This window comes from Bombus flavifrons, chromosome 12, assembly GCF_040668555.2.
Source record: "Bombus flavifrons isolate JBK064 chromosome 12, iyBomFlav1_principal, whole genome shotgun sequence".
In the NCBI taxonomy this organism is placed as follows: domain Eukaryota; kingdom Metazoa; phylum Arthropoda; class Insecta; order Hymenoptera; family Apidae; genus Bombus; species Bombus flavifrons.
The window spans coordinates 4,770,866-4,785,602 of record NC_138453.1 but is presented as its reverse complement, the minus strand read 5'-3'; the positions used below and the strand labels follow the sequence as shown (position 1 = coordinate 4,785,602).

The 14,737-nt window shown below is 34.6% G+C and overlaps 1 protein-coding gene across 1 annotated transcript; it reads right to left on the bottom strand.

Annotated features, from left to right (window-relative positions):
* Window positions 1-111: 111 nt before the first annotated feature.
* On the bottom strand, window positions 112-5,618 carry LOC138185550 (uncharacterized). The gene is made up of 3 exons (XM_069124573.1): window positions 5,062-5,618; window positions 3,658-3,836; window positions 112-2,764 (listed from the first exon to the last, which is right to left on the bottom strand). Exons 1-3 carry the CDS (start codon window positions 5,140-5,142, stop codon window positions 2,620-2,622), a joined length of 405 nt encoding a protein of 134 aa, XP_068980674.1. The 5' UTR covers window positions 5,143-5,618; the 3' UTR covers window positions 112-2,619.
* Between the last annotated feature and the right edge of the window lie 9,119 nt (window positions 5,619-14,737).

Here is a 14,737-nt window from a genome sequence, read left to right as displayed (position 1 = left end):
CTATGCTATTTTCAGGTCATAATCCAGAATTAACTTGCCCTTATTTCTTAACAACTAAGAATTGAGGTAAGTGATAATTAATGTGGGAAGAAGGATGGATATAAAATAATATTTCCAGCAACATTACTTATTTTTATTAAAAATGATAACATTGGTAATCGTCGTACAACTATAGATAATTTACTCTTCCTGTGTATTAAATATTAAGTGAAATACTGCATACGAATACATTGTCTGTATTATTTTCTACACGTTTTCTTGAAACAGTAAGGGTATTCGAAATTATTAATTCGTCCAAATAACTTTTAAGTATTTTCTGTATCAAGAAAACCAACATTTTCTAGATGAATTGGGCGTTACATATAAAGGATCAAATTATCTAATTTTTCAACAAACTTACAATACGATTGATATTGCAAACGTGTAGACAAATTGTTCTATATAATTATTTTTCTATTTTATCCTTTCATGTATATCTATTTCGACACAATTGAAAACAAGAAACAAGATGATCTATCATCATCTCGGCTTTATTTTATCTCGATAATAATATTCGAGATTGTTGCAAAGCAATCACAAGACGGTGTAATATATCTATGAAATGTAAAAAGTCGATCGGATGGAAAATAATTGAAGAATCTCTTTGGTTTTTAAGTAAAAATTCGAATATGACGTTTATAATAATCGAACGATATAATTATAGTCGATGCAAGAAACATACCGAGATCGTAACCTAATCTGCTGCATTTCTTTCATCAACTATATGTTACTATTGCACGTTATAAATAGTCGATAATGATATACAAAAAAGATTCGAAATAATTTTTCCCTTTAAGTACAAAATTGTGGATTGTTCCTTATCGAAATACTGTAACCTATCCTTGCTAATTTTACACCACCTTGAGTACTTCTAAGGTGTTCATTAACTTAAAAATAATTACATTATTTATTGTTAATGGCCGATGAGGTTCGGTAAAAAATAAATTCGTTCTTATTCGCAACTGGTATTTTGAAATTCGAATAGAAATCAGTACATCGAATCGCCGAGATTTGTATTCGATTAAAAAATCGATTCTCGACAACTTCATGGTTACCGATGAAAATATTAAAGTTTCGTATTCGTTTTATTCTTTTATGGATCAAATTATGATAAATGAAAGATATGTTTTCATAATAACCATGAGTACTGAATTGACGTAAATAAATACAATTTTACAAAAAGTAGACAAAGACGAGGCTTCCGAATATTTCAAAATTTCAAATAAAAGTTTACTTACTTCTGGTAAGCATCGTAGCTTAAGAATAAAATTACGAATACGAAGTTTGGATCTTATTAAAGTTTGATACAAACTTGAATCTTCTCAGACCCGATCTTATCCATTTTTCAAAAAATTAAGTAGCTTTTTTACAAATCAGGTAGTTTTGTATAGACTATTAAAATTCATCGTTAATAACTTATTTTCATAAGATCAATCAGGTCTGAAAGGATTTCATTATATACTTCCTATTATTTTATGCCAAGAAAGTATAATGAAACTTATTATTAAAAATCATAAAATATTGATGTATGTTAATTATCGCTTGATTACCTTATGAATTTTCTATATGAGTAATTTGAAGAAAAACTGCGATTAACTTACGGCTTTGTGTTCCGTGCGTCTTGTCTATTTCGAAGGATAGCAGTTCAATTTCCCTCTTTGTTATTTGTTTTACATCAAAATTACACAACACTTCTATATTCATCATTTTTGTTTTAAAGATTTGTAACGAAATTCAAATTTACAGTGTAGTAGAAGCTAAATGAGTTTGAAAATGGCGCTATTGCGCGAGATCTTGCTCATAGCGACACGGAATATGCGCGCGCAGTCTACGGTTCCCAAGCGACGTTGGTGCGTCGTTCGAAGATTCGTTCCGTGTAATTAAGGTAAAATTACTAATTTTTCACAACGTTTCTTGCGAGAATCATCAAAATCTCGTAAATGATCATCTTAGGGAAACTTGTGCATAAAAATATCTTATAAACGTGTTAGTTTATAATTAAAATGTTATTTTATACTGAAAGTCTATTCTAACATTCACGCGCCGGTAAACCGATGTTCCGTTTACTACATCTAACCAATCTTATTCGATTTTCATTTTATTTATCTATAAATACTACAAATTCGTTAAAAATTTTCAAATTAGATCGATACGGTTATGTCGATTTATGTTTTGAGATTGAAGAATTGTTGAATAACTTCTTATCCTAGCTTGTCGGTAATTTCGATTATCGAAATAATATCGCGGCCATATTTAATTTCAAATATCGAACCGGTATTTGATTTTCTTCCCGCTGTATCTTATACACAAGTGGCGTCTCGTTAGACAGCAAGATGCCGATTTTTGACGTATACAATTATTTGGCGCGAATATATTGTGACAGCGTGACGTTTTCTTTTGTAGATTTACTTATCCGTATGTAGTCCGTATGTAGTATTTAATTTGAGTGTCGAATATTCCTTGGAGGAGAGAACGGAGAATCGCTTCGTTCGATGGTGACACAGTGACCAGGACGGTGACAACACTATAACAACGGTTGTTCGAAAAGGCGTTTGTCATTCAGGTATGTCTGCATCTTTCTTAACTAAGATAATCCATATCTTCAGACGTTTCGCCTTCAATATCGTCCGATGTTGTATTTTGACGACAGTGATATACGTATGCACTCATGGATACGTTTTCGCCTGTGCGCACGCACCTGTACGTGTCGTCAGGACACTTACATCTGACAACAGAACAAAAAATATTTTTATATTGAGATACTCAAATGATATAATTCATTTATTTTGAAGTTTTTGTAATTATAAAACTTTTTCTATGAAATATTTTTAATATTCTTTTTCGTATATTTATTCAATTTTAATTGAATTAAAATAAATTTAATGAAATTAAATAAAATTAAAGTAAATTTGTAACTGTAAAGTTTTGTTTATAAAATATTTTTAGTAACATTTTTATAATTATTAAATCTTTGTTGGATCGTTATTAGTTTCATTTCGATAATTATTAAATAGCGTAAATGAGCAGTTTATGAGAGTAGTAATACTGAATTTTGTAACGTTTCATGAATGGTAAGAGTGCCCAATTACATACTTATAATTTGTATCTGAATCAATTGGAATAATAACTTTATGTGAAATGTCGATTACTCGTACAATAATAAAACTGCGAACGAGATTAAGCATTCATTGTGCACTGTTGATAGATGATAAGAATGTTTGTTACTACTTTTTATCTTGCAGGGTTATTACATATTAGCATAGTTCATTCATAAAAACCCATTTTGAATACATTTCGCTAATTCATGAGTAATAATATACATCGAATATTAATCGTTCGATTTTCTGTAATTAAGTTGCTGCTTGTTTACACTTTATAAATATTTCACGAATATGTTAATATATTAAATAAACAGTTATATGAATAATTAAACGAACGAATATATTAATGAAAATTATACAATACAATAATACGATCCTTATATAATCGTACGTAATGATAGAACAAATTATCGAAGGGAAAAAAAATTGCGATGTACAATTTTCGTAAAAATGTTTACTTGATAATTACGATATCAGTAATTATCTTGAGCATCATGCGTGTATAATTTTAACTTACGTATTTGGCATGAAAATCGTGCCTCGCCGAGTGACAGGATTGTATGTATTCCATCCGCAGGGTGTATCGTAACAATTCCGTTTCGGACGGTCGTCATTTCCGCTCTCGGTTGCTCTCTGTGTTCTTAGGTTATCGGGGTGCATTTCATGGACAATCCTGCGCAACTGTTCAGCGAATTCCTGCAAGATAATAACACATCAAATGTTACAAACTCCAGGTTTTCTCGCACAAAATTTACGACAAATGTAGTAGAAATAATTGAAAAATTATTAATTCTATAAATTCGAATTTTAGAAAATTGTACGGTATTTAAAAAATCATGTATACTGTATACTACATATAAGGAAAATACACGCGGAAAGTTTTTAAATCTTCCATAGAATAATTTTAATATAGATTGATTTAAAATTACGGTTTATTTTTATACTTTCTTGTATATAATTTATATTAATAAATATATTGGAAATAATTGTACTAATAATAACTGTAAATATAATACATTATATAATAGAATAATAATAAAAATAATAATTATGAATGTATTATATAAAAGCAACATAAGAAATACTGTAATCTGTGGTAGATCAGAGTTTGTAGATCAACTTGGAGTAGTTTACGATTATTTATAAGAAATACGTAAAAAGATAGCGAAATTGTTTTGCGATTATCTTTTACGCGTTACGCATGAAATTATCGGCGCAGTAGGGGTCAATGCTATCGATTTCATTTCGAAAAGAAAAACGTTGGAGCTGAGTCTTATACGCATTGCTTTATCATGCATTTAACGAAATACAATTACAATCTTACGATAATGTTCACACTTACGGTTTACCTGTCCAAAAATGAAGAATTACCGGTGGTGCCATTAAATTTGCTATTCAACAGTTTTCGATAACGTTACGTGTGATCCTTTTTCGTTTTCGAAACAATATTCAACTTGAAAAATTTTGAAAATATTTCTTTCGATATTGAAAGATGGTGCTTTTTTATTTCAAGTATTATTTCATTGCAAATCATTTGAATTGAAATTGATTAGGATTAAATTACAACGCCATTGTCTTCGTTTTAGCTAGTTATTAAGACGCGTTCTTTTATTCATAAGCTTTCTTTAAAGATCATAACTACATTAAAAGGAAATAGTTTCGAATATATTCCTATTTAGCTTTTCTGATAATTATTCATTCAAATCTAGTACGCGTGAATTCATTTCGAATCTTGATAGCAGGTGTTCGAGTATCGGAAATTAGTAAAATTTCTCCAACGCAGTAGAAAATTCCATGCACAGACCGAGAAGCAGAATGATCAATGATCAGAGTTCTCAGCATTTTCTATCTACTCCCTTGATCATCGATTTTCGTTCCAATAGACCTGCTAATTAAAATATCATATACGTATATATCTTACCTCCGATCTGACTGCAGCACTATTGGAATAGTCGACGGTATACAGGACCGCCAGCAGAGTCACTAAGAGTACTAGTTTCATCCTGTCGTGTAGACGAATTCTTCGAAATGTTGCAAAAGAGAAGATGCGAAGGCTGTCGCCTGTCTGTCGAAACGATGAACAGAAACGAGACGATTCCTCCTTGAAGAAAGCTTCCTCTCTATTGATTTATTCTCTTCGTTCTTCCAGGTGCAAATTTACAGAAGCTCTAATTATTTTCAATTCGAAAATAATTTGGACTAGCTGCAACGATGTTCGATGAATCTCTCGAGGCGGGATGGTCCCGCGCACTGACCCTGACCAGAACCTAGGCAGCAAAGGATCTCGGCTCTGGTAGCTCAAGGAACGCTTCGTGGTCCTCGTCGAAGCGATTTTTATTCGGTTTACCTAAGCGTTGTCCGCCTAGTGGATTCAAACAAATGCACGCGTGATATCTCGCAGTTCGTTGTTGAATGATATTTTCCACGGTATTAACAATCCGTATACCACGATACTTCCGACTTTATACATAGACTGACGCCTCGTATAGAATGAAGAGACTTGCGAGATGCCGCGGGTTTATATAGGCTGAGCTAGTAGCTGGCGGAGCGCGGGTGGGGACATCTGCGTTTCTTCTGTTTCGTTGGTCGATTCGAAGATCGTTCATGGGGTTAATTTCGAACTACCAGTTGATAAAATTCGAGGAAAAAAAATACGCGATGTTTGTCTTTGGTGTTTGGACATGTTTCGGTGGGATTGATTATCGTCGAAGGTTATTCGTTCATTGGTACAGTTTGCAAGTCTGTGAGTTTACGATTTTCAGAGGATGAAATTAGCAGCATGATGTATCTCGTGGTCTTGAAGAATTTTTGTAATTTGTATTTTCTAACGTTTGATGAATCGAACGAATGCTTTAGTCTTCGTTTTTTGGAGATGATAAATAATAGTTTGTTAATATATAGGTGTAATTAGGAACGCGATGTTTCTGTCATTTCAGGGAATTTTTGTTATTTATATTCTGAAGTGTTTGTGAAATTGAAAGTGTATCAAAAATGGCGATGTTGGGAGAAACATGAACTAGGAGCGCAATGTTTTCTTTTACTCTTTTGTATTTTTAGAGAATATTTTTATTTATATCTTCGACTGTTTGGTAAATTGTATGACACACTTTCTTCCACACTTTGGAAATCATCCCGTGATCGAATCGTAAAGTTTGATCATTGATAGTTCGAAGCTTTATAGATCTGCAATTAGGAGAATATTTTTCGTAGTTTTGTTCTGAATAGATGGAACATGTATTTACATGAAAATCGTGTATTTTCGTCATTATCAAGTAAATAGCTCTTGTATGTCTTGTATGACTATGTTGCATTACATATTGATCGCTGTATTATTACGCATGTGGAATTATCGACTTATATTTACCGAACGTTACAATGGTTTAATCAGTGATTGAATGCTGCAAAAATATTTGCTTCTTCTTAGATTTCCAATATCGTTCGACTTGTATTATTTTCATGAAACCTATACTCGTCGATTCTAGAAAATTATATCATAAGACAAATTTTAATGTTTTTTCATTTTAATTTAGAATCAGTTTTGTATTTGACCTTTATAGTATCATAATTATTCTAAAGAAAAATTAATATTTTTTGGATTTTTCATTTAGATTTTGATCGAAAAAATTAAAAAATTTAGAAATATGAAGAATTGCTAGCTTAAACTTCATTGAATTAAATGAAAGTTATACATCGGTATTATTCCAACGTGTTTTCCAACGTATATTTCCGTCAATCACTCCCTGCAAAGCATTAGTCAAACACTGATTGCAAGCCAGAAAAATGATGACGTCGGTAGAGCATTTGTGTGCTCGTAAAGGAAAGATCAAGCGTACCGAGTTACCGGATCGAATTTAGAGAAATGAAACAGTCGTAACAATTCTATTAAAATCGTTATTCGTGACTGTTTCAGATCAAGTAACCTCGATCCTTTTTCAAAGTTCAATGTCATTGACCTAGGAAGATCTCTCTATCAGAAACAATATACATGTAGCGAGTTGATAGAATATATTTTCCCTCACATACAGATATTTTCATTCTAAAAAATTTTACGCGATAAATTTCTTTCTATCGCGTTATTGCGAAGAGATATAGAAATTCTTGTCAAAATTTCGTGACTAATCGAACTCTACTTTTACGCCAGGGCTTGGAAGCGTATAAAAATAAAAATTCTCATATTACTTCTACTTGGATTAAAATTAATTCCAAAATATAAATATCGTGTGCGACAACACTGTACAAAAGAAATCGAAACTATTCAAACTCGTACATGCTAGTAATTTACTAAGATTTATTTTTTATTTATATACTATAATATTTTCATTTTCTTATTTAAACTTCTTCGATACAAGCACAATCACCTTTAATAGTTAATTCAGCGGTTAAAAATCACCGCAGTAAAACCGCTTTGAACCTGTTTCGTTTAATTTTACGGTGACTCGATCGATCCAGGTCGATCTCCGCGTTCGATCTACGGAACATATTGATCGAACCACGTCGATCGATGATAGCGTTCGTTGTTTATTCGGTGTCGAGTGTGTTGAGGCTTCGCCCACGGACATTTTAGTTCGACGACAGATAAACGCACGTGAGTCAGAAGTACAGAGGCTTGACGGGGGCTTGTCAGCATCTCGACCAATGGCACACGGCTTTCAACGTGACGTCTGGTCGCATCATACGCGGAGGACACGATCTATCGAGTCTCATTGACTTGCTCCGATCGCACCGTCGATTTCGCATCGACCACCGAACGTCAACCGGAGCAAACGAATCTCGTGTTTCCTCCACGGGATTCCGGTATCAATGAGACGCGCGCAAGCAACAGTGACATTATTGAATGAACCGATTCTCTTGCTCATCCAACATTGCCATTCGTTTTACGTACTTTTCAGGATTTTCTTATGATATGCTTTAGTAGCGAACCACGAGCTTACTGTCCTCCCTGTTTCGTATCTTCTCTATCTTGTACTTTGAGAAACTTTCTATTAGATATTTCCCATGGCTTGGGATGGTTTTTATCGGATACATTCCTTAGTTATCACGATGTACTTCAAGACTTCAAGTATCATTCTGAGTCAATAAAATAAAGCAAAATGTAAGGAAAATGTCTTTTTCTTGTTATATATATTACAATTTTTTGTACGTTCATAATTTATGATTGTTATGTCTCAACATTTACAAGTGGTAAAAGATAAGAAATTCGTAAGAAACATGGTACAACACATGTATTTACATAATTATTTGCATGTGGTGTCTAGATACGCTATAAATTTATCATTGTAAAAGAGTTTGGAAGAGTTGGTCAATTTTACTGGTACTAGAAGCGATCAAAATAAATTAATACGTAATTTCCTACAAGAATTTTCTCTGATTGTTTGTAAAACATAAAAATAAAAACATAGATATTATCGGTACAAGTTTTACATTTTTCTCACGATTTGAATTCTGTAGATCATGAAATTATGTTTATTGGTTGAACTTGATTTTATTAAGATATATTTTTTCATCGCTCATCTATGATTGCTCCTAAATTTTAAACGTTCTGTATTGTAAAGCGTTCATCGGAGAAACAGAAACACGCATTTCCATAAGAAACGTAGTAGAAACGACATTCACAGATTGAAAATCCCAACGTTCACACGTGCTGGAGGAAAACCGCGAAGCCGGCGTTGATATACGATGCAACCGCGCCTGTCTCTACTTCTTTCGGTAGTCTCCCTATGTCAACTTGCAGGTTGCATCACCGGCGTAACGTAAGCGCTAAGAAATTCGGTGAGCGCATATTTTTACGCGCGTGAAACTGCGCTTCGTGTACCGAGATATCGAATTTCGTGAATTTCGCAATGATTACATGCTTCCACAAAATGTGGAATACGATTTGCGCGCGTGGATGTTGCCACTACACTGGTAGAAAACGCCTTGATTCAATTTCATGCTCTTATTCCTCGAATCTAAAGGGACAGCCAATCGTTTAAGTACCAGAGCGATACTGAATTGCTGTTGTCTGTGTGCCTTGTCAGACAAGTGAAAAGTATATTTTAGAGATCTATACTCTTCTATCCTGTTAAGGGGGCAAAAAAAGATTAAGATTCTTCAGATGTAAATTGTTTTAACTTGACGAGGACGAAAGATAGAGGCTATAGAGACTAGATATAGCGACTATTTTATCTTCTTAAGAATCGGTGCAGACGAGCAGTTTGCGGCAGCGTTACCGTCGCGGTAATTTACCGCTGTGCTTTAGAATAGCATAGATTTAACGAAGCAGTTCACACGTTACGAAGCGGCGGCAAATTGCAGCGGCAGTGACGCTGCCGCAAAGTGCTCGTCTGCACCGTGCTCGAGCGAGAAGGTTAAAAATCTTTAGATCTCGATTGTTTTAACTCGACGAGTAGAAAACATAAAGGTTAGCATAGCGACTGCATATCTTAGCGACTGTTTTATCTTCCTAAATACAGAAAGAAGGTTAAGAATCTTTGGATCTCAATTGTTTTAACTTGATAACATGAGACATAACATATATTTCTTTCTTCTAATGGACGATATTACGATATAGATGCGTTTACCATATGTTCGTTTTATCGACACTTTATTAAATTATTAAATTATTATTTTATTAAACTGTAAATTTGAAATATGTGCGTGTACATTTCGTATCACGAAATCGACCTGAGATACGAACGATTCAATTTTAATATTTATTATCTTAGTTCGTAAAAGAGCGCTATATCTAACATTTTATATATTGTCGTATCGTAAAACGTTGCTCCTCGCTCAGCGAACGCAGAGAAAATTGTATTATCCGTGCAATCTATGTGACGAAGTATAGTATTACTCGAACCCTTTCAATTTTCCATGAAAAATGTTTCTCATTAATTCATACGAGTTCCACTAGACAGGATAATCGTTCGTAATCTCTTTCGTCATTTTCGAAAGCTCGTTATCGCTGACTTGAAAAATCTATCCGAGCAGTGGCATTGAATTATTGACAAGGCCGCCGGTTCGCGTACTAATGATTTATACTTGATTCGTAATCGTTTTGGCCGGCCTTGGTAATACAATCGGCTGACAGCGTTTTCAGCTGGCTATTCGGCCGAAATAGTTACGTGCGCGTCTTCGGCATGTCACATGCTACGATCGTTTCAGCAAAACTTTCCACGGGACACCGTAACAAGACACACTAGAAAGGTCCCTGACGAATGCCGAAATGCTTTTGCGGCTCAAATAACGTCGCGTCATGTCACCGCGTTGCATGCGCGTGAGCTAATTAACGTCGTTTTGTCACGTTCTGAGCCCTTGTGTACCGCATCGAACTGTCAAAATCCTCGTCTCGAATCGTGACGTTTCTTGCGACCAATTAGTTAGGATGATCTAATGGTTTAGTGGTTGCTTCTCATTCTGGTGATGTGAAACATTCTTCCACGCTTTTAAGCGTAAGTCGCGCTTTTTTCATACTTTCATGTTTCGCGTTCCTTATTATGAAAAAATTCACGACATTTTTTAAATCGTGAAAATACGTCCAAATAGAAGATAAATTTGTAACTCGGTTAATTATGAAACTTGTAAACAGACTGCGGATATTAGACGCGAATTTATATTTTCATGAATATATTTAAAAGAGCGGAATCTAAATGGAAAGTTGTTTTACTTATTAAATATCGTAAGGAGTACGTTTTATATATTTTTGCGTATTGCATGCATTGTTGCATCTTGAAATTGCCCATAAATCCGAAATCTCAAAATCTCGACTTTGTAATAGACTTGATCTTATAATAAACAAGGGCCACAACTAATAATTTTCACTACCAGAGTAAGAATGTTAATGGACGAATGTTATTAGTCAACGCGACTAGAGGGAGATTACTTATTTCTTGTACGTATGTCGAACTGTTCATACTTTTTATTATATGAAGCACTGCACGAATCGGTCGCCACGATATTTTAGCTGGTTTTTATAAATCAATGAACAGATGTTTTAAACGAAAGTTGGTTGAGTAAGAATTTATGGATGTAAAAAGAGGACTTTTGAGAGATAAAAAGCATCCTTTTTCCATATAATTTTTTTTATTTATATTTCTACTGTCGATGATATTGGAGGTTGGTAACCCGTATTTTCCATTGAAAATAAGCGGTATAATACTCTTTTGGCTGGCTGCCTACCGCTTGCGTCGTCTAAACGTATAATGTAACGTAATAAATAACACGGTGTTCGCGAATATTGAGTTTCTCTAACGTTATTTTCCTCTATTTATACTGTACGAGAAACGGAGCATCAGCATACTATTTTTCTTTCTTTTCTTTTTTTTTTTTGCAATCTCGTATGCTCGACGATTTTAATCTTCGATCGAGTTTCTTTATTAGGTACCACTGAAACTCGTTGCATATATAGCCTATAATCAGTGTTTACAATTAATTTCTCATCTCTTTGAATCTTTTCACTGGCCGATTCAAGAGTTCATCTAGTTGATGATCGTTCGCTGATTTAACGCTATAATTTCGCCTGGATGGTTGTGTGACGTTTCGGTTTTGCGGTTGGCTAATGCGAGAGGTTGCGTATTCCGAGAAGCAAATCAGGCGAGTTCATAGGAGCAGTCACGTAATCGGGCCGTGAGATTCCTTTCGGAATTTTCATGGCTTGAATTAAATGTAATTGTATCGAGGGAGTTACGTGTGATCGCCGTGCGTACATCCCATTAAACTCGAGTAGTCTCGGACGCTGCAGTATTTTCTTGTTTCTGGCGTACTCAGGACGCGCACTACCGCTGCAATTTCTAATCAAAATAAGTCGCGCATGGTCTCATCGACCAATTTCTACGTACGTCCATTAGAATCAATTTGCAGATGAATCACGTGTTAATTGCATCGGTGCGAAAGCACATGACTTCAATATTCCCTGAGAAGATGTCGCAAACCTTCGTGAACTTGCACTTTTCTGCTATTGCGATTTCTTACCGTTAGAACTGCCGCGAACATCAAAATGGGGTTAGGTCATAACGGCCAATTTATGGAGTATATCTTAGATTCTTCATAGATTTCCAACAGCGTAGCTTTCAAGATCCAAATTATTGTTTTCTACAACACGCAGACGCGAGCTTATTCTTCTTCCTGCATTATTTTTTTTTACATTTTACATTTTATATTTTAATGGATTTGAAAATGTATTTAAAAATTCCTAGTTCCAATGTCCACAATCGCAAGATCATGGAAAGATTTGTCTAGCTTTTGCTTTCTCATCAATCATTCTTCAATTGCACAGGATTAAAAATTTTCTAAAGCTGCCTCGAAACATCACATAAATATATTGGAAATATCTGTGAACGTGATTTCATAACAGGTGTAGATTGCTTAATTTTATCACGCTTGTAAGATAATCCACGCGCGAGTAATCTTTATCGGATAATAATCGAAATGATAAAGTACGTTATATCGTGGACGTATCAGAAACTATACTTCAACTACATCCAACGTCTTGTCCTAGTAACGTTCTTTTGCTTACTAAAAGTGCATGGTCGAAATATGAAACACATGTTGAACTATAAGGGACACGTTCACGAAAACTCGCTGCATGACAGTGATCACGTACTGGACCTCTTGCTACGGGGAACTTGCTTGCTGGTTTATCGTAGGTCCCTAATGACGTCAACATCATCCACGAACGGCAAAGAAATTCTCCGAAAAAGAACCGGCGACTGGTCCGTCGGTGATTAGGAAGAAGTTGCCAATGCTCTTACCTAGTTATATACACAGGGAGGAAATGCTTGAATGCCACTTCCAAATTACAGTCGATGATATAATCTCTTTGTAATCGCGTTTAAATTGCTCGAAAGTAATTAGTTGCTCTCATTTTTGAAAAATTCTCAACAGAAACTGGTTATTACCCGTTACGTTCGTGTAATTTATTTTGCATTTAGTTAAGTATAAAAATATTTAATAAAGTATAAAGAATGAAGTTTTCAGTTTGAGAGGTATTATTTTTTGTGAATCATGAAATATAGGTACTTTTCCTAAATAACTTTCGAACATTATACGAATCCTTTTTCTTCGAACGTGTCAAAGAGAAATTATAATCGTAATCTATTTCGGTACCTGTTATAAAAGTCGTTGGTACCTGTCGCCTGTGAGTCGTAAAACTCGTTCGTCACACGTACATCTGTTTCAAAGAAGGAACGATATATTATTGGATCTCTCAGAAGCAATTACCTCTTTAATTCTTAAAAAAGAACACGCAAAAGTTCTAAAATTAAAAGAAGTATTATTTCGTTGGAAGATTCTTCTCAAAAAGAAATGTTCGCGAGAGTTTGCACATTTTTTATGGCGTCAAAGTTCTGTAATCTGTAAAAAAGAAGGAAAAGCTCGTTAAATTAAGTAAAATATTATTTTTCATCCAAAGAGATTCGGTAGAAAGAAATATTCCCAAGAGTTGACGAATTTTTATGAATGAAAATTACACAAGTGTTCCAATGAATGAAATACAGAAAAATCTCCGACTTAATGACTCTTTCTTTCTCACTTTTTTTATCATTTCCGGCAAGCGAACGCGCCAAACGATTTATGAGCTCTTTCTTAGGGAAACATTTAGGTTATCGTCTCTCTTTTTTTCCTCCTTTTTAAATAAATATCTATGGTTGACGCTCCCCTTTTCTTCCCGTCGTGGACGCTAGAGGAAAGTGCTGGCTTAAAAAATTTCCTTCATCCACCGTTCAGTTTTTAACGCACGTAGAACTGTTCCAATGACGCACACGACTTCCACGAAGAAAGCATGCTCGAGGGTGGAAGGTGGAAGCCGATGAAGAACTACGCACTGGCCGGCACGTATCTGTTAGATAACAAGTGATTAATTTCAACACGCGGACATTAATTAAACGTCGAAACTGTGCGTGTGCCATGTTCTTGAAAAAAGCGCACCACTTAGCTTGATAAATTGTCGATAAAAAGGCACGCGGGTAACACGAGTTGAAACATCGATGCGACGTCGTTTCCTCCACGTTTAAACAAAAATGCGTGTCAATGAATTTGTTTTTGTAAGCAGAGACACCCCTCTTACAGTATAAAACAGTGGCTGATGCAAGTCGGTTCTTTCGTCGGTCATCGAGTTTTAACATACATTCGGAAATTCTTACCAGGCAGATAATGGTTTTTGTACTCTTCTCTGGTGACTCACTGATTTTCTTCGTAGTGACGAAATTGAATTTTATCACCGAAATAATTGTCGATAAGTACAGGAGGAATGATCGCAGCTACACTTTTTAATCCTTCGCGAAGTTTTAGAAGGATAGAAACTGCAATTCTCATCAATTATAATTTTGCAATCAGTTGCATGTTTCCCGATTTCTTACTTTGGTTTCATAATTAGGAATTAATAGCGATACAACGCAAGAGTCGAAAGTCGTGAATGTATATACTTATAGAGATGTAAGTTATCGAAATATGAAGTTTTTTGATATTTTACATCGATGAAACAATAAATTCATTTAAAGTTTCTTATTACGATACGATCAGTCTCGATTTTATAACAGCAGTACGTTTCTGAAAAGTCTCAGTTACTTCTAGCATATCTTCATTAAATGCTCTCCATTCATCGTTCTCACGAGCGATCGTGTCAG